Source organism: Mauremys mutica, chromosome 23, assembly GCF_020497125.1.
Source record: "Mauremys mutica isolate MM-2020 ecotype Southern chromosome 23, ASM2049712v1, whole genome shotgun sequence".
NCBI lineage: Eukaryota > Metazoa > Chordata > Testudines > Geoemydidae > Mauremys > Mauremys mutica.
The window spans coordinates 6,756,534-6,777,637 of NC_059094.1; the positions used below are offsets into that span (position 1 = coordinate 6,756,534).

At 45.9% G+C, this 21,104-nt stretch overlaps 1 protein-coding gene across 1 annotated transcript; it reads left to right on the plus strand.

Annotated features, from left to right (window-relative positions):
• Nucleotides 1–30: 30 nt before the first annotated feature.
• Nucleotides 31–16,663, plus strand: SNRNP40 (small nuclear ribonucleoprotein U5 subunit 40). The gene is made up of 10 exons (XM_044998086.1): nt 31–213; nt 1,137–1,266; nt 2,812–2,905; nt 3,785–3,950; nt 5,150–5,272; nt 6,448–6,568; nt 8,453–8,535; nt 8,971–9,032; nt 12,961–13,064; nt 16,173–16,663. The coding sequence occupies exons 1-10, from the start codon at nt 76–78 to the stop codon at nt 16,220–16,222; spliced, it is 1,071 nt and encodes a 356-aa protein (XP_044854021.1). The 5' UTR covers nt 31–75; the 3' UTR covers nt 16,223–16,663.
• The last annotated feature ends 4,441 nt before the right edge of the window (nt 16,664–21,104 follow it).

Consider the following 21,104-nt stretch of genomic DNA (forward strand, 5'->3'; position numbering starts at 1 on the left):
GGGCGGAGCTTGGCTGCGTCTGAGGCCTAGCTCGGCTCGGAGGCCCGGGGCCGAGTGACTGCGGCAGGGAGCGCGATGATCGAGCAGCAAAAGCGCAAGGGGCTGGGCCCGGAGCTGGCGCTAGTGGCGGCGGCCAAGCGGCCCCGGCATGAGCTGCTGCTGGGGCCCGGCCCGGGCGGGGGGCAGCCGCCTCCGGGGGCCCTGCTGCAGGCGGTGAGTCCCGGCCCGTCCCGGCCCCAGGCCTCCGCCCCGGGGTCCCTGCTCCCCCCGCCGCCCCCGCCTCCTCCCCGGCTCACGGGCTCTCCCCGTGTCCCCCCGCCAGCAGCACGTGCTCTCCCCCGGGGGCGGTGGGGGGGGGTCGCTCAGTGCCAAGCCCGGCCCCGGAGTCCCCAATGCCGGGAGGGGCCGCTCCGTGCCCCCGCCGCCTTGTCAGTGCCCCGCAGCGTCCCGCTCAGGGGACGAGCCATCCACCGGATACAGTGACACAAGGGCTTCCAGCTCCCGCTTGCCGATGGCACGGCGGCCCCAGCTCCTTCCCGTGCAGCCTGAGCAAGAGGGGCGGCGGACTTGAACCCCTCACAAGTTACCCAGCACCATTCACCGGACTCCTGTTATAATGTGGTTTAGATTCTTTGTGTAGTTCCCACGGTTGTAATATCTATACTGACACCAACTTGCCATGTGACTTTAGACAAGTTATTTCACCTCACTGTGCCTCCGTTTCCACATCTGTAAAATGGGAACAGTACTTACCTCCCCATAGCAGAGTTGTGAGGTATGATATGTTCAAAGCTCAGGGTTGGAAGGGACCTCAGGAGGTCATCTAGTCTGACCCCCTGCTCAAACAGGGCCAATCCCCAGACAGACCTTTTTTTTTTTAAACCCCAGTTCCCTAAATGGCCCTCTCAAGGATTGAACTCAGAACCCTGGGTTTAACAGGCCTGTGCGCAAACCACTGAGCTATTCCTCTGTCTAATTTGAGATTCTTTGGTAAATGGGGACTGAGAAGTGGAAATGTTAACTTAGTAAAACCAGTAAGGGAGTTATGATTTTTTTTTCTGTCCTACTTCCCCACATCACAAACATTCTGGTTCATGTGTTTCATTATCTCTCTCTGCATCTCCTTTGTGGTTTAGGGCCCTCCACGATGTTCTTCCCTCCAGGCACCCATAATGCTGCTCTCGGGACACGAAGGAGAAGTTTACTGTTGCAAGTTTCATCCTAATGGAGCCACTTTAGCCTCTGCTGGATTTGACAGACTCATCTGTGAGTTTGTGATATGAGCTAATTTTCTGACAAAATCCAGTACTGCTGTTAACTGCTTTCTTTGTATTCAGATAGCTATGGAGTGAGCTGTTGTGAGCACAGAATGCTGATAGCTTGGCATTGACCTTTTATGTACTTCTAAGAGTATTTCAAAGTGGTGACCTAAAATCATCTGAGACCCACTCATGAGACAGCCTGTCTCTTACCTTGTACCCCTCCACCACCACATCAGTTAATATTGGAGGGATTGTTCTTGGTCTCATTTTCTGAAGTGGAACTTGACAACATTAACAACAGAATTATTATTGAACTCAGTCTCTTTGGCAGTCTCCCAGAGCCCACACTGAGCATCTTTCAGTCAGGACGACTGGCACATTTATTTGATTTAGAACTTGCCTGCGCTGCTTCCCACAGCCCCCATTGGCCTGGGATGGCGAACCGTGGCCAGTGGGAGCCGCTATTGGACAAACCTGCGGACACGGCAGGTAAACAAACCGGCCCACCAGGGGCTTACCCTGATGGGCCGTGTGTCAAAGGTTGCTGATCCCTCTTATAGAATTATGCCTTATGCTAACTCTTGTGAGTAGCAGCATAGTACTGTTATGTTTTTTGGGTTTTTTTACATTGTTGTTTTTAACATGCAGTTAAATCCATATTCATACAAACAGGACTATAAAGTGATGGAAATCCTTCTACATGATCAGAGCTCCTTTCACATCCCCTCATATTTGTCACCTCTCTAAATTAAGAAGTATACAGAATGAAGGGTATAGGAAAGTTGAAACAGAGGCTTCTATTTACACTTATAATACAGGAGCCAACATGACACTCAAAAGTGATGAAAGGAAATACTTTTTTACACAATGGATAATTAACCTGTGGAACTCACTGCAACAACATGCCAGTGAGCCTAGTAGGATTTTTAAAAGATTTTGTATGGAAGTCATCCACATTTACATTAGCTAGAATGCATATTTATAAGGGAAATAAACCTTCCTGCTTCTGGGCATGGAGTAGCCAGTCATTAATGGGGAAAATTTTCTCTAATCCACTATGGGCAGACTGTTCCTAAATTGTCCACTACAGAGTTTCTTCCACCTTCCTCTGAAGAATTTGATACTATCCTGGGTTGTTAGCACAATTTCCATGTTCCTAACTGCCACTTACAGGTGGCCAAAAAAGCAAATTTTACCATACAGCTAATAAAATGGTGTATGTTTATGAATGTCCAAAATAGAAAAATATTAAGGCTTGGAGAGGCAGTGGAGGTATTTACAAAAATGTGCTTCCCTTATCCAGCTTGGTTTAAGAACACACACAAACCAATGTTTAAGTTATATTTCAAATTTCAGCCCTCTCTCTCACATGGGACTTGCATTGACCATTTAAAGGCTTCCTATTCCACATAGTAAATACTTGGGTTTGGAGATGGTGCTGAATCCTATAGGTGCTTTATTTTAGTGAGCTCAGGAAGTGTCACTATAGTTACTTGGACAAATTGGTATTAAAACATAGTTTGGGGTTTGTTTGGTTTATTTTTTACAGTGCTGTGGCATGTGTATGGGGATTGTGATAATTTTGCCACCCTGAAGGGACACAGTGGAGCAGTTATGGAGTTGCACTATAACACTGATGGCAGGTAAATATCTGATGAAACTGACTTGACCTATCATTAGCCTGCCTTGAATGAACTCTGCAAAATGTTTTGTGAGATAGTTTGCATGAAAGAAGCTGCTAAATGAAGGTCATGTTGTTTAGGTCTTGGGTAGAGATAGTAGAAGATCTTGGGTAAAAGATATTTGTAGCTGGCAAGGGGGATACTTGCTGCTGGTGAATGTAAGCTGCTCTCCAGCTCCTCTTCAGAGCCACCAGCCAAGAGGGGAAGCAATGGTGTTACTTGAACGGTTGCACCTCCCAGAAATATCTCAACATATTACATCGGTTCTAGGGAGCAGGAGCAAAGAGTAAAGTCAACGTAACAAGTTCCAAGGCCCATGGATGGGGAGCAGAAGATCTAAAACCTAGGCATTCTGTCCCATCCCTAGCAAGCAAATCTTTGAGAGAGTGGATGGGGGACTTTCAGTGTGAAAGAGAGAATGGAGGAGAGATTCGGGATAAGGAAAGATGGGGAAGGAGAAATTGACTGGTAGGGACAGCTTCCCAAATTATCCAACACTATCTGAGGTTTTTACAAAAGATATCCCTCCCCCTTCACCATCATCCCAAGGAGATGAAATCTGGCAGGAAGCCAGCAGACACCCCTCCAGTAATTGGATTGAGGGGTACATTGAAAATGGGCTTTTCGCCATCATGCTACCTCTTGGTCCTGCCACAAAACCTCGAGCCATCTTTTGATATCAGCCTTTGAGTATTGGGCTTAGTCTTCTAGCTAGTGTCGGCTTAATTTTCTAACCCCTAGTTTTGGCTGTGTTTGTAGAGGAACAAAAGGGGTTGGGGGCAGATATCTTATCACCCTTCAGGATTCCATAACTATGTTGTCTTTTTTCCCCCCCACTAGCATGCTTTTCTCAGCATCCACAGATAAAACAGTAGCTGTGTGGGATAGTGAGACTGGAGAAAGAGTGAAAAGGCTGAAGGGGCACACATCATTTGTTAACTCCTGTTATCCAGCGAGGCGGGGACCCCAGCTCGTCTGTACAGGCAGCGATGATGGAACAGTAAAGGTCAGTACTTCTATATGGGCTAACTTTTGCCGTGATGGAGAATCTGCGAATGCTAGATTACCCATCTGAATAAAGGACATTCAGCTTTGGTGACCTTTGCAAAAATAACTAATTGAATAAACTGCTTGAGTAAAACTTTGTTCATCTGAGACTGCTTCATCCAGAATTGCCTCTGAACCAAATCCCAGCCTGAGTCACTTATTCTTTAACTTCCTCAGTTATCCTCATAGATGCTGGCCTTGAAATGTTTTGGATAAACAAGACTAGATTGTTAAAACTAAAATCAAAATCCTAGAAAAGAATGTGAAACTAAACCCGGAAGATGGCTGGCTCCTTTTATGAATCAAGACGGATTTTTAAATGAGATTTTTCCTGGATCAGAGCTACTGAGTGTGTCCAGTTCTGTCCTTAATTATGCTCCTGTAAGTTCACCAGCTAACAACTTAACATTTAAAAGATAAATACTGTTCTTCCCCCTGCCCCAAGCCCCATCACCACCATTTGGGCAGGCATTACCAAGGCACCACAGAAGTGTCCATATTGGAGCAGTCTAACCTACTGTATTAGATCCTCTTTGGGGAATGGTGTTATGTTTATATAGCATCATAGAAATATAGGGCAGGATGGGCCATCAATAGGTCATCTAGTCCATCCCTCCACCCCCACACAGAGGCAGAGTTAAGTGGACCATCCCTGACAGGTATTTGTCTCAACTGTTCTTAAAAACCTCCAATGATGGGGATTCCAGAACCTCCCTAGGTAACGTGTTCGTTTTTCCTAATAACTAACCTAAATTTCCCTTGCTGCAAACTAAACTGATTGCTTTTTGTTCTGGTTTTGGTAGACATGGAGAACAACTGATCACCATCCTGTTTATGAAAACCTTTTACATATTTGAAGACTATAGTCGTGTTCCCCCTCAGCTTTCATGTCTATGGCGCTTTGTAGCGAGCTTAGTTTTAAGTTTGGAAAAAATGCAGTCTGATTTTCACTGTCTCTCCCACCACTTGAAAACATACATGTGTGTGTTAGGACAACAGGTTTTATCCGTCCTGTAGAGCCTCCACGTGTTCTTCCCCCAAATTCAGCTCTTAAGCACTTTGACAATGTGGGGGGTACCGATCTGACTCCATTGTTGTACTGTGAAATATGTGGTGTGCATATAACTTTAAAAACTTTTGCTTCCCATGTCCTTTCAGCTGTGGGATATTCGTAAAAAAGCTGCAGTCCAGACATTTCAGAACACTTACCAGGTATTAGCAGTGACCTTCAATGACACCAGTGATCAGATTATATCCGGAGGCATAGACAACGATATCAAGGTATGTTGACTTTTTTATTGCACTTTCCTATTGTAACTATCCCAAACAGACTCCCCAAACCTTTTACGTTATCCCAGATGATGATGTGGGTAATGGGCATGATATGGTAGTGGGTTAGTCTTGATGGTTATATTAACTCTGTATCATGTGTCAGACTTCCACATTTTTCCTAAAGAGCCAGACTGATTTGGCAGTGTTGAGCGGCTTCTGTGATAAACTTAGCCTCTGCAAACCTGGCTCCAGTTTCCTACCAGGACGTGATTCTGTTAGGGAAGATAGGGATAGGCTGGTACTAAGATGTCTGCTGAGATCACCTTTAATTTAAATGAAACAGTGATCAGCTATCTTTGAGTTATGTGGTCTGCAGAACAGTTCTTCTATGACTGTATCGCACAGTTGGCAGTGGTGTCTCCTCCAAGCCTCCAGCTTCCATCTTGTGTAGGGCCTGGGCATGTCAGTGCTAGGCATGGGGAGTGCTGAACTGGTGAAGGGGCCGTCACGGAGATGAAGCACTAGAGCAATGTCATTTCTGGCTGACCATTTGAAGCTTAAGGGTTCCACAATTTCTTTTTTTCAAGGAGAACAGAGCACAGCCCTGGGTCCTGGCCGCCATGGCCTCTCTCTCTAACAGTTTGTAGCTCCAAAGTGCTGGTAGGGTTATTGCTGACCATGTGATGATTGCCTCGGTCACTTTGCTGCCAGCATCTAACTCCGTACTGCATAAGGCAGGGGTACCTTGGGTGGGAAGTATATGAAACCATACATCCCATGCCTGGGACAGATGTGCAGGCTTAATTCTTCTAATTCACCAGTTCCAATCCAGCTCAGCAGTGGGTGAGAGTTGTTCCCAGCTCATGACTCTTCTGTTCAGTGGCCCGTGTGAAAAGAGTTGAGGACTGAGGTCCCAGTCAGTTCTCTTGGAGTAGGCGTGTGCATCACAATTTGCACTAATTAGACTCTGGTGAGAGTACCAACAAGGGGGCCTTTGCGGCTGTCTCTAGGTCAGGCTTGAGACAAATGGTGAGCAGAACTTTGCGCTGTTGCTGCCTGTGATGTCCCAGTTCTGTGGGTTCAGCCTCCAGAGCAGTCAGGCCAGCCTCTTCCACTCTTACCAATTGCATTGCTGCTTCCTTACATGGAGAACCAAACGACAATACCATGCGCTTTTCTTAAAGGTATGGGACCTTCGCCAGAACAAACTAACATACACAATGAGAGGGCATGCCGACTCAGTGACCGGCCTCAGTTTGAGTTCAGAAGGCTCTTACTTGCTTTCCAACGCAATGGACAACACAGGTAATTGCCACAGCTTGCCATTGTAGGAATCTGAGTGCAGCCATGTGGGTAGCGTTCACACCACTGAGAGCTACAACTGGTTAAGGAGTGGGATTGCATAGCACGGTGAGAGGAATAACTCAATGTAATTGAGTGCCAAAGGATCAAAGGAAGATAGACTGACGATAGTGTGTGTGTAAGGGGTAATTCCAGTTATAGTCACTCTCTGTTTACAATGATGCTTTTTCATGAGAAGGGTGACTGCAGGGGGAGGGCTCGTCATCTTTTCAAAGTGAAGTGAAGGAAACCCCAACACAAATTACTTAGGAGTGGAAAGCACTGTGGTCATTCAGGGAGGAACAACCCCACCTTGTCAGGACCTAAGTTAGGTGACCCAAATCTATCCTGCTATCTCTGATGCCATAATATTCAGCATTGCAAGAGCCAGATAGTTCAGCTGACACCCAAGCATAATGAATTGGAATGAGTGTTTCGGGGGTTACTGATCTAAAATAGCCTCCAGTTTCGAGAACCTGGTAATGTCTTGGCACAATGCACTGAAGGAAGGATGGAATTTCAGCCCTTTGTTCTGAATTTCCTGTTTCTTGTGGGTTTAGCCTAGGAGCTAAGATGGTTTGAACATACTTGTAATAGCTTAAATAACTTTTAATCCTTTTTTGTTTTAAATACACTACCAGAAATAAAAGTTAACACTCATTTGTGGAGATGACAGCTCATGTAGTCACTTTGTATGGTACAATAACTAATGATCTTTAGCTAGTTGCTGACAGATGTCCAGAACAGACTGCGAAGAGTTACAAAGGGATCTCACAAAACTGGGTGACTGGGCAACAAAATGGCAGATGAAATTCAATGTTGATAAATGCAACGTAATGCACATTGGAAAACATAACCCCAACTATACACACAAAAGGATGGGGTCTAAATTAGCTGTTACCACTCAAGAAGGAGATCTTGGAGTCATCGTGTCTCTGAAAACATCCACTCAATGTGCAGCAGCAGTCAAAAAAGCTAACAGAATGTTGGGAATCATTAGGAAAGGGATAGATAATAAGATAGTAAATATCATATTGTCTGTATATAAATCTGTGTTACACCCACATCTTGAATATTGCCTGTGTATTTGGTCATCCCATCTCAAGAAAAATATATTGAAATTGGAAAAGGTACAGAAAAAGGAAACAAAAATTATTAGGGATATGGAACAGCTACCATCTGAGGAGAAATTAAAAAGACTGGGACAATTCAGCTTGGAAAAGGGACGAATGAGGGGGGATGTGATAGAGGTATAGAAAATTATGACTGGTGTGGATAGGGTGACCAGATGTCCCGATTTTATAGGGACAGTCCCGATTTTTGAGTCTTTTTCTTATATGGGCTCCTATTACCCCCCCAGCCCTGTCCCGATTTTTCACACTTGCTGTCTGGTCACCCTAGGTGTGGAGAAAGTGAATAAGGAAGTGTTATTTACTCCTTCTCATAACACAAGAACTAGGGGCCACCAAATAAAATTAATAGGCAGCAGGTTTAAAACCAGCAAAAGGAAGTATTTTTTCACACAACGTAGTCAACCTGTGGAACTCTTTACCAGAGGATGTTGTGAATTCCAAGACTATAACAGGGTTCAAAAAAACCAAAACTAGATAAGTTGATTGAGGATAAGTCCATCCGTGATAGGCAGGGATGCAAAACTATGCTCTGAAGTGTCCCTAGCCTCTGTTGCTAGAAGCTAGGAATGGGCGACGGGATGGATCACTTGGTGATTGCCTGTTCTGTTCATTCCCTCTGAAGCACCTGGCATCCGGAAGACAGGATACTGGGCTAGGTGGACCTTTGGTCTGACCCAGTCTAGCCATTCTTATGTTCTTATGTGCTCCATTACAGTTCGAATCTGGGATGTGCGACCATTTGCCCCTAAAGAGAGATGTGTGAAGATATTCCAGGGGAATGTGCATAATTTTGAGAAGGTGAGTGTGCTCCTAACTGAAACAGTGCTCGTTAATGAAACGCTGCAGCTGTCTAAAACCAATTTACAGACAAATTAATAAACTAAAAAATATAAATTAGAAAGGATTTAATGAGGACTAGGGGCAAGATTAATGTGTAAAGGGGGATTCCAATTAAAGCTGCAGTAACTGGCTTTCTTTGCTCAATTCAGCTGTAATTAGCTGTAAATTAAATAGTTTCTACATTTAGTATCTACTTTGTGTAAAATAACAAGGCTCTGGATGTTTCCAGCCATAAAATACAATCTCTTAACTCCAGGCTTCTCTTCCGAAAGGAGATCATTAAAGTGTTCTTTGAGATATTGAAAATCCCATGGTGACTTTATTTCAGGCAAAAGGGGGAACCAAAAACGTCTCATATAAATGTGCACGGTTCCATTTCTGTTTGTTTCGCAGAATCTTCTGAGATGCTCATGGTCACCAGATGGGAGTAAAATAGCAGGCGGATCAGCAGACAGGTAAAGCTTAATCATTGTGCTTCTCTCTGGCACCTTCCATCCCAAAGCACTTTACAGTCACTAGCTGGGCCTCCTCGGAACCCGGGGAGCTCAATTCGGTCAGACTCATTTTCCAGATGGCACAGACAAGAGATGAGCCCAAGGGCAGAGCTGAGAATGAAGCTGCAGTCCTAGCACAATATCCTGCACTGTAATGTAACAACGTGAACGTAGCTGTTAAAATAGCATCCATGATGTATTTGTTTCATAACATGCAGTTATACTTTGAGGATAACAAAACCTTCAGCACTAACAGAATGGGGTTTGCAAAGGACTTACAATGCCAGACAAACATGGTCCTTTCTTGATCAAATTACAGAACAGCTGAGAGACTGAGTAACCTTTGTGTGATGCTTCCTCCAAGTGCTGCTACATGAAATGCTAATGCTGTTATTGCTTAGACAGTAAAACAGCTGCTATTCATTAACATAGCTAGAGCTACGGCTGGTCCTTGATTGGACAGCGCAGCCTGGTGACTCGGGGTACGTCTACACTACCTGCCGGATTGGCGGGTAGCGATCGATCTATCGGGGATCGATTTATCGCGTGTAGTGTAGACGCTATAGATTGATCCCCGATTGCTCTCCCATTGACTGCTGAACTCCAGCGCAGTGAGAGGCGGAAGCAAAGTTGACTTGGGAGTGGTGGCCGTCGATCCCGCGCTGCGAGGACGCGAAGTAAGTGATTCTAAGTCGATCTAAGATACGTCGACTTCAGCTATGCTATTCTCATAGCTGAAGTTGCGTATCTTAGCTCGATTTTCTCCCCCCCCAGTGTAGACCAGGCCAAGGTTAAAACTACAGGCTATTAGATCAGTTCCAAGGGTGCTGGGTGAAGTCCCGCAACCTGAAATGAACTTTGTGTGTAATGCATAATCAAGTGCATGTGGTCCTATCTGTCCTGCCACAAGATGGACACTGTATTCTGGACCTGTCCAGAATACTGTTCCACTACTATTTGTCTGCACATCTGTAAAATGTTTGGTTTCCTACCAGGACTTTATTTAGAAAAGGAAATGATTCTGCCTCTTTGAGATGTAAAAGTAGGATGCCAAGTAATGAGGCTTCCTGCTACATTACATGGACCCTCAAGATGACTAAATTTAACTGGAGATCCTTATGCATGTGAAATGACTATTTGCTGAGCCTTCAAGAGTTTATTGTGGCTAAAAGAAGCAATTAAAAGTGCCTTGCCTCTTCCACAGCATTAATGAAAATAGATAACAGGGAGAATATTGGAGCAAAGATTTGTCACAGCTCTCACCTACTCAGTTGAAATAGCTATACTCTAGTTTAAATGCATGCTGCATTAAATAAGGGTTCAGAACTTACCCATGCTTGCGGAGAGCATATTTTTCTCTTTAAAGAGCTTTAATGAAGCAGATAAAGTGTATTTCCAGTCTGGAAAGTGACTATGGCTTGCTCAGCAGATCTGCTCTATGTGCATATCCAGAGTAGGACCTACCTACTTAACTGACTCAAAATAAGTTAACCCTGTGGAGCAACCCACATCTGGGAGAGGGAGCTGGATTCTGTGTCAGCTAAGAGTTGTTTAAATTTCTAATGACAAGGCCCAATTCTGCCCCCTGTCACTCCTGTTAAACCATACAGAAGGCAGTGAGATCAAAGTAAGATCCTTAGCTGTAACTAAGGATTTGTTGAAACTTGATTACTGGTAATACAGAAGCCAGAAACGATGTGCTGGTGGAGGCTTGGCACTCAGATCTCAGGCTGAGTTTGCAGGGCTGGCAGAAGAGACTTTTAAACAGAGCACATCTGATTTGGAGAGAGAGAAATATGGGGTCCCTGGGGCCTTTTGCAGAGACCTATTTCCGAGTAGTACAACTCTGTAGGTTGCCTTTATGCAGTTTTTCTTGGCTGGTTGTCCTTTGTGCCCTCATTCTTTGCAATGGCCCTTTTGATGGGTGTAATGATGCAGAGCAGCTGAGCCAGCCTTCTCATTCAGCCTAGCCAATTACTGCAGCATCAAAACTTTTTCCCCAACTAGCAGAATTCGTTTGAGAGGCTGGTGATGTCCAAGAAGAGCTCGTCTTTCTGTTAGCATTTCCGTGCCAAAGCAGAAGAGAGAGCAGTCTAAATATAGTCCATAACTGGCAGCTTTCCTGAGCCCATTTCAGTGAATTCTCTAAGATGTGAACCCTGTGGCTTTTCACATGATGATAAAGCAGTTCTGGTGTATTTGAAAGGAAGTTATTCAGGTGGGACACATTGGGGTTTTGCCTGGTTTATAATACTTTGCTTAGAGCTCTCTCTCATTCTGATTGAAAACAACCCTTAAAAATCTCACTCTAGCTAGAGTCAAGTCTTCCAGAGAAATTTGGGCATTAGCTGAACAGCTGCTTGCTCAGCCAGACTGGCAGCAAATGACACATAAATAAACCATATTTACAATAATACATTTCAGGCATTGGTCAGTTTGCATTCTTGGCTGTAGCATGATTTGCAGTGGGCTTTTTTCCTCAAAAAAGTTCTCTTTGTAAACATAATCTGCTTAAAAGCTGAACTACTCATACTGCCAGCAGTTAATTTCTGACCCATCACATGGAGATATTCTAGTGCAGGAGTAGGCAACCTGTGGCACACGTGCTGAAGGCAGCACACGAGCTGATTTTTCAGTGGCACTCACACTGTCTGGGAGCTCTGCATTTTAATTTAATTTTAAATGAAGCTTCTTAAACATTTTAAAAACCTTATGTACTTTACATACAACAATAGTTTAGTTCTATATTATAACTTCTAGACTTCTAGAAAGAGACCTTCTAAAAACGTTCAGATGTATGACTGGCACATGAAACCTTAAATTAGAGTGTATAAATGAAGGCTCGGCACAGCACTGTTGAAAGGTTGCCGACCCCTGTTCTAGTGTCTCCTTCACAGTGTCCTTCAGCCAAGGTGGCACAGCTGGACAGGACCCAGAAATGGTGCAAACAGGGTTAGGGGAAGGAGACTAGGAAGAGATTAACAAAAGGGCCTTACAAAATCTGATCAACCCCCTCATAAGCTGTCACTGGGAAGTGAATCCTGACTTTGTAACGGTTTAGGCGATGGAAATCTGTCTATAAACGGTATTAGCTGTGAGGAATTAAACTGTATCAAGAGTTGGTTTTAGTGGGAAATAATGAGCCGTTCCTTGGTGGAACAGCCTGCCTTTCCATAGCAGCGCTCATCTCAAAGTGCACTGACCAGCTCGCTGAGAGTAACTGCTGCAGGGCGCTGCTGGGCTGGCCGCTGTCTAGCAGCAAACGGCTGTGCTACACAATACTTTGTCCCAAACCACGGAGAATGCTGAAGTCCAGCTGAAATTTCAGGATGAATTTGTAGGCTGGCGGAATGGCAACCAGGGACTTCCCCAGGACACTGGGGTGAGCATCTCTGCTCTTCCGAAGAGTGACGTAACCGCCAACCTGGTCTCATCCAGAGCCTGCACGTCAGGCTCTCAGTGCCCTGGACTAGCATGCTGGGGCATTGGCACTCAGCTAAAATCCGCACTGACACCCCTCCCATCCCATATGCCACTTCATCCGAAATTATTATGGATGGGTTCAGAGGGGCTCTGTGGCGCGTAATTCCAGCCATCTGCCTCCCGTCTGAGACGCCCTAGTAGGGCTCTCTCCCCTTTGCAGGTATAGGCCGAGACGCTTGCTCCCTGCCCAGGCTGCCGCTCGCTGTCTAACCCTTTCTTTTGTCTGTGCCTGGTAATGACAGATTTTCATCTCAGAAGTAGTCTCTTGGCATGTTAAAGTGGGAAGACAATTGTAACTATTAAAGTGTATCTGGGGAAACCTAGACAAATTGGGGGCTGGAAGTTTTTCTTTTTTGAAATCCTGCCATCAGGAAGCTTTCGCCCTCATAACGACTGTGTCTTGCAGGTTTGTTTATGTGTGGGATACAACCTCCAGGAGAATTCTCTACAAGCTGCCAGGCCATGCCGGCTCAGTAAACGAGGTGGCTTTCCATCCAGAGGAACCAATTAGTAAGTCTTGTTGATTTGTCACGAAGCTCTAGTCTTCTGGGGAAATGAGACCAAGTGCTGCTGAAGTATTTCTAAGCCTGTGTGCTCAGTGTAGGACTCCCTCAGAGCCCAAGAGAGGGGCACTGCTATAGGGTTTCTGCAAACAGCAATGCTGTCACCAGCAAACAGCATAATAAAACCTTCTGTACGTTTCTCCACCTCACCTGGGCTGAGCTCCCCTCACAGCATTCTCAAACATAAAAGGGAAGCTCTGGAAATTAACACACATGCAAATTCGAGTGCATGTGAGGTGACCTTTTACCTGTTCCAGGAGGTACTAACAGACTCCCTGGTACCCAGATTCAGTGGGGTGGAGGGGAGATCTAACTCAATCTGCTAGATGGTTTTGAAACCTGTCATAATCACACTGTGCTCTCTCTGTGCTTGTGCCAGCACTGCATTAGCTGGAACCATTGCCACTGTGATGGGTTGAATCACAGAAACCGCCCTGGGAGCTGCCAACTGATGTGCCAAGACTACCTCTGCTCCTGTTTTCCCTGCCAGCTCAGGACTCCAGCACCCTGTCTTGCTGAGCCTGACGCTCCCGTCTGCTCCAACACAGACCCAGGGTCTGAATTACTTGCCCCAAAGCTGCAGGTTTACCTGAAAGCAGCTCACAGAAGTGTTCCTGTCTTTAACACTCAGGGAGTATGTCTACACTAGCCGCCAAATCGGCGGGTAGTGATCGATCTATTCGGGATCGATTTATCGTGTCTAATGTAGACGTGATAAAATTGATCCCCGATCACTCTGCCGTCGACTCTGGAACTCCACCGCACGCGAGAGGTGGAAGTGGAGTCGACAGGGGAACGGCAGCAGTCAACTCACCGCCGTCCTCATGGCCAGGTAAATTGACCTAAGATACGCCGACTTCAGCTACGCTATAGTTGCGTATCTTAGGTCGACTCCCCCCCCCAGTGTAGACCTAGCCTCAGATGCCCAATTCCCAATGGGGTCTAAACCCAAATAAATCCGTTTTACCCTGTATAAAGCTTATGCAGGGTAAACTCAAATTGTTTGCCCTCTATAACACTGATAGAGAGAGATGCACAGCTGTTTGCTCCCCTGGGTATTAATACATACCCTGAGTTAATAAGTAAAAAGTGATTTTATTAAACACAGACAGTAGGATTTAAGTGGTTCCAAGTAGTAACAGACAGAACAAAGTAAGTCACCAAGCAAAATAAAATAAAATGCACAAATCTATGTCTAATTAAACTTAATACTGATAATCTCACCCTCAGAAAAGCTTCCGTGAGTTTTTTCCTCAGACTGGAAACCTTCCAGGCCTGGGCACAATTCTTTCCCCTGGGACAGCTCTTGTTCCAGATCAGGTGGTAGCTGGGGGATTCCTCATGATGGCTCCTACTATCCCTTTGTTCTGTTCCACCCCTGTATTTATCTTTTGCATAAGGCGGGAATTCTTTGTCCCTCTCTGGGTTCCCACTCCCTCCTTCTCAGTGCAAAGACACCAGCTTAAAGATGGATTCCAGTTCAGGTGACATGATCACATGTCACTGCAGGGCTTCATTGCCCACTTGCCAGCACACAGGTAAACAGGAAGACTCACAGGTAAAACACACCCATCTGCAGACAATTGTCGTGGCTAATGGGAATCATCAAGATTCCAAACCACCATTAATGGCCCACACTTTGCATAATTACAGTAGGCCCCCCAGAGTTATAGTTCATATTTCTAGGTTCAGAAACAAGAGTGGTACATTTATACAAATAGGATGATCTCACACAGTAGATTATAAGCTTTGTAATGGTACCTTACAAGAGACCTTTTGCATGAAGCATATTCCAGTTACGTTATATTCACTCATTATAAAATTTTGATAAAATCATATCGACTGCAACGTCACACCATTCTTAACACCTGTTTCTTAGTACAGTCGTCTTTGTAGTACAGACAGGTCCTCAGGGTTACACTGTTTCCATGGAAACAAAGATTCATAGTTATCATGGGCTGGGTCGCCCATTGCATTGCGCAGGAAATTAACAAGCAAACACTTGTCACCCCTGAAAATGCATTTTTCCCTGGAATGAAAATCTCCACGGAAGGTTGGGTGTGGGAATTCAGTGCCATGAATGATGGGTTTGTTGCTCGGTTATTCATTGTTCTGTCTCCAGGTCAGAGAAGGTGCTAAAAGCGCAGAGCAATCTTTCTCTCCACAAAGGTGGTTTGTTGTTTGCAATTGCATCCAGTTAAGTACTGCTTTGTGAATCAATCATTCATCTGGAAAAATAAACAAGCGATCTGTCCCCTCCGTGGCCAAGGGTTTATGAGAGTGACTTCTGTTAACATCAAAGGGAGTTCATCTTGTAAACCACTCCCTTCCTTCAAGACCCCCACACATCTGTATGCAGAGGCACACAGACTTCCAAAGAGTGCTGAGATTATGGGCCTGAACCAGTAATCCTTAGACAAGAAAATCTCCAATTGACTTGCATGGGAGCCTGCTCTGGGTAACCGGTACAGCAGGTCTAGAGAGACTCACTGCATTTGAGATCTGTCGTGAAGCCACTGAACAACTATGTCTGAATTAAAAATGGTTCAGTGCTTTATTATGTTGGGATGACAGCTGAATTTTTTGTTTCATAACTATTGTGGTAAACAAGAATAATGGCCCACAGAGACTTTTGATAAAGAGATTACTCCCTCTAGTGGCTAGCAACCAGAACTAGAGTACTTACATTTCTGAGATCTGAACATTTTTTTTGCAAAGAAAATAACATCTTTGACATTTGATTGGTATTTTTTTAAGGAGAACAGTAATAACAGTGTAAACATCGTGTCTAACTTAATATGAGGTATACCTGCAATTGTAACTTGGGATAGAAAAATGTCAGTCGGTGTCAGGAACATGCAAAATGTCATTAGCTATCAGTAAACTAATTCTGAAAAGCAGGTTGGGGAGAGAACCATTTTAGTTCAAAAGTTACTTTATAGGCACAAGATTGAGAGCAAGTGAAATGGGTACTTAAATCCAACAGGGTGTTAACTCGTCTGTAGTTAAACTCTCAATGGCTCTTAACGTTTTGATTTGTTCTCTCTCCTGACAGTACTCTCTGCATCTAGTGACAAGAGACTGTATATGGGAGAGATCCAGTGAAGATGAGAAGACTGCTTAATATTTGACCTTGACACCTTTGGTTTACAGAAGTAGAATTGAATTGCTTCTAACCAATGCCAGCCCCTTCAGCCACATGTGGTAATGGAAATGGAAAATGTCAAGCCAGCTTCGTTTGCAGAGCAATATTTATGTCTTAACCAACAAGGCTTCAGAGAAGCTTTATCTGGATGCTCCTCCCACGAAGAGAAGAGAGGGGAATGTTTGGTAGGAAATGCATTTGAGTCTAAAATCGTTGGAATTTTTAAGATGCTTCATGTGTTCCCACTTCCAGCTGCTGAAGAGGTTATTGGCCATTACCAGAATCACTTATAATGTATTGTCAAATGTGTTAAAATGCAGGAAGTGATTTGTATATTTCCTGTCCGGTTTCTCTTGGTTGTTTTTATACAGAAAAACTAAATAGACAACTTTTTATAAGAATTGTGACTGGAATTTATTGCTCTGTTTTATTCTTCTGTTGTACAATATTAAATGGGGAATTTTGCTTTAATGGAATCCAGGGAAAGAATCCACTTAATCTTCAGAGGAGCTGCTTTATTTTTTATTCAGAGCAATAAAAATGACCACGCTGGAAATAATTATCTGGCAGCCGCTGAATCCTATTTCTTGTTTTGAGTAAAAACCAGCCAAATGTTAGAAGTACATTTTAAAGGGACAAAGTCAGAGTATTTAGTACTCAGCGGCCAAAGGAACCAGTCCAGTCACTCTCCCCCTTCCCTGTAGCCAGTTCCTGCAGGGAGCATTCTTGGGGCTCTGGAGCAGAATGCAAGGGGCTAGTAGCAGGGTTTCTGGCAGGTTAGCTAGTCTCTCTCTCAACCTGGCCTTTTGATATTCCAGAAATCCTTCCCGACTGACTACATCCCCTCCACTGGGAGTCTGCATCTAGGCTAGTCCACTGCTGAAGAGCAGAAATAGAACTGCTTTGCCCAGAGATCATTCTAGAGGGAGAGTTCAGGCTTTGTCCATAACCCTCCTTTATGGTTTAAAGTAGCTGTCAAATATCAGTCCCCTAACTAGAGTAAATGGGGTTGGACAGCACAAGTGAACCCATGGAAGTCCCCTAGCATGGCGGTGGGGTTGCCTCTCGACAAGGGTGCAGTGGGATCCGATGCCCAAACATGGGTGTTCGGGTGAGCGTGGTTCCCTCTTACCACAGTTCCTCTCTCAAGTGGATGGAAGCGTCTTTACAGAGCACCTGTGACCTGGGTGGCTCAGGCTGCTCAGAGATACTGTTTTGGCCAACAGCCTTTGACCTAAACCCATCCTTTCCCAAAGTGCCTTCATCAGCTTTTCACCAAGCTGCTGGCTCCTTCTACCTGCCCCCTCTCCTGGGCTGCCTGCTGGGGGTTGGACAAGTAGATGCAGGGTTGGTTTTATCCTTGTGGCAAGATTTTCAAGTCCGTAAATCAAAAGTTCCCTGACTGCACAGAATAAATTCACCATGTGGTCTCTGTGCTCTGTTCTGAGCAGGGCTAAACACCCGGCCTAGAGTTGTGTTCATAGTGCCCCCAGCTGGCTGTGCATGCTGCCAAAGCTTACAGGACCCAACATGTTCAGATCTGTGCCCCCCACATGATCTCTTGCAGTGATCCCTAGTCTCTTCCAGGCAGGGTCCCACACACAAGGACCTTTGGGTGCCCTCCCCTGAAGCTGCACTGAGAGGGCCTGCAGCCTGCCCTGTGTTGCTGTTTCAGAAGCAGCCAGAGCTGGAATGTATGCTTACTCATCCTCTGCTGGTGTGGGTGGGTTTTATGGAGGGGAGCCTCTGCCATTACTACATAAAGAAGCTGCTGGAAGGTGGGCCAGCTTGGGGCTGTCAAGGTTAGAAGGGGTCTAGACAGCACAACTGAATGGAAGTGAGCTCTGAGAGCGAGTGGCCCTGGGTAGCTCACTCTTCTGCACTGCATCCTGGTAGCCGAAGCCCCAGCAATTTGCTGTTCTCTTTCACCATGTACTCATAGACTTTAAGTCTGACAGGGACCAATAGAATGATCAAGTCTGACCTGCATAACCAGGCTAGAAAATACACCCGGTGACTACTGAATCCAGCCCAGAATCTCTGGTTGAGCTACAGTGGCTCCTTGAGAGAGAGGTGGCTGATCTTGATGGAGAATCCACCACATCCTCAGCCATGAGATGCCATCGTTAATGCAGCTTGTGCTTTGGGAAGCAAAGGGAGGAAAAGCCAGCCCCCCCCCCCCCTTTGAGAGTGCTGCGGGCTGCAGCGTCTGCCTTTGCTGAGCGGGTGGGGCCCTGTGATGGGGTGTACTCCGCACACCGGCTCTGCAAGCGCTGAATTAGGCCAAGTGGGTCCAATCAGCCAAGTGAGCTGCCCCGGGGGGAGCTTTAGGCTGTGTGGAGGGAGCGAACTAGAAGCAAGCTCACCTGGGAGGGGACCGGAGGGGCTTCTATGAAGCCAGGAGGCCGGCAACAGTGTGGGGCTCAGCGGGGAGGAAGCCTGCAGTCCCTCTGCGTGAGGTAGGGAGGAGTCCAGTGTAAGAGCAGTAAGGTTGGGGTAGATGCAAACCTTAACTGTTCAATGCAGGGCCATGGACTGGCCCCCAGAGTAGAGGATGGGCCTGGGTTCCCCGCCAACCCCTGCAGAGTGGTATTACTAAGGGCAGTGAATACAGAGCCTGCCGGAGTCACTGCGGGAGCGATGCTGCTTGTGGAGACAAACTCTGACTGGCCACCCCGGCAGGGGAAACGGCTGAACGACCTGGCCAGAGAGCTGAGTGTGAAGAGGCAGCTGCAGCTCCTGGAGCAAGAGAGGAGCCCCAGACTGAGAGTGGCAGGGTGCAGCCACAGGAAAGGTCCTTAGCCTGGCAGAGCTAATCCCCAGAGCCACCAGGAGGAGGCACTGTTGGACAGTGAGCAATTGGTGCCTGGTGGAGTAATGTGAGAGCAACCTGCCTTAAAGTGAGTGCCGCATTATGCACAATAAAACGGCCATAAGCATTAACCGTGAGGGGGAAATTGCAGGGATCAAGTTGCCAAGAATGAGGCTTGTTCCTCACCAGAAAGGTGACCTGTTTTCCAGGCTTATCAAGCACCTCTGACCAACTTCCCCATTGCGCAGGTTTGGGGGATCTGCAGCATCCTATCCCTTACCCCTACTTCCAGTCTGCTTACCCCAGGTCACAGAAACAGCTTGCGTTACAGCCCCATGTTCTTAGATGTGGTTCCAGATTTTAATGAAACAGGGTCAGAAATCCACCCTGAATCTCTTGAAAAATGCAGTGGGTCCAATTGATCCCTGGGTTAAGTCTCCTGAAGCCAGTGGAATTAGAAGCCAAGGGTCTGGTTTGCTAATCCATGGTTATTACATTCACATCAAGTTGTGGGGAAATCAGCACAGAATGGATTGTGTGTGCTTAACAACACCGTGAAAGTTGTCTGCCTGTATGTGCATCTTCCATTGAACACTTCGGTGTAGACAGCTGGAGGGGACAGCTTAACATGTTAAGCATCAGCTTTGAAAGAACTAGATTCTCTAGAACCCCAGGTTCCAAGCCCAGGAGGCTCAGTTTTGCCTGTTATCATGCTGGGGTAAGGAATTAGGTTGGCTTCTGATCCCACACTGACTTCAGACTGGTGTAAATCCGTTGACTGGGGGAGCAGGGGGCAGTGCTGCTCAGAGGAGTGTTAGAGGAAGTGAGAGTGCAGCTGGGCTCTCTTAGACAAGATCTTAAAAAACTAAGTCCTGTCTGCCCTGGGTGGAAAGTAGAGATCCGAGAGCACTTTCCCTAACAATAGGTATTTGCCCTGGCGTGAGATCAAAACTTTCCTACTGCACACCATGCTGTGAACCTGGCTGCTGTCCTCCACCTCAGAGGTGGCTGCACTCCAGTGCTGTTGTATGTCTCTGGGTCCCAGTTCTGCCCTCTCACCCCATTGTACTTTGGGCATAAATCAGTGGAGTTACCCATGGGGGTGAGTAAGAGGAGAACCCAACTCCTGGATCTCTTGGGATGAAGGTTCTACAGAAATGTAAACTACTGACCCATCAGACACAGAAGCAGAAAGGGAGAGGGTAGACGGGGGAGATTTATTTTGAACTCTGCATCATATTAAATAGCATGGCCTGAACTATACGTAAATTAGGGTTATGAATCCAGCCATCATGGGTGCAGTGTGGCACTGGAAGCCCCACTCGGGATTTATTTGTTAGTCTCTAAGGTGCCCACAAGTACTCCTCGTTCTTTTCACTGCTCTCTAACCACTGATCAGGAACAGTCAACATGGATTCACCAAGGGCAAGTCATGCCTGACCAACCTGATCACCTTCTATGAGGAGATAACTGGCTCTGCAGATATGGGGAAAGCGGTGGATGTGATATATCTTGACTTTAGCAAAGCTTTTGAGACAGTATACTTGCTAGCAAGTTAAAAAAGGATAGATTGGATGAATGAACTATAAGGTGGATAGAAAGCTGGCTAGATTGTTGGGCTCAATGGGTAGTGATCAACAGCTCGATGTCTAGTTAGCAGCTGGTATCAAGCGAAGTGCCCCACGGGTCGGTCCTGGGGCCGGTTTTGTTCAACATCTTCATTAATGATCTGGAGGATGGCGTGGATTGCACCCTCAGCAAATTCGCGGATGACACTAAGCTGCGGGGAGAAGTAGACATGCTGGAGAGTAGGGATAGGGTCCAGAGTCACCTAGACAAATTGGAGGGCTGAGACAAAAGAAATCTAATGAGGTTCGACAAGCACAAGTGCGGAGTCCTGCACTTAGGATGGAAGAATCCCATGCACTGCTACAGGCTGGGGACCAACTGGCTAAGCAACAGTTCTGCAGAAAAGGACCTGGTAATTACAGTGGACGAGAAGCTGGATATGAATCAGCAGTGTGTCCTTG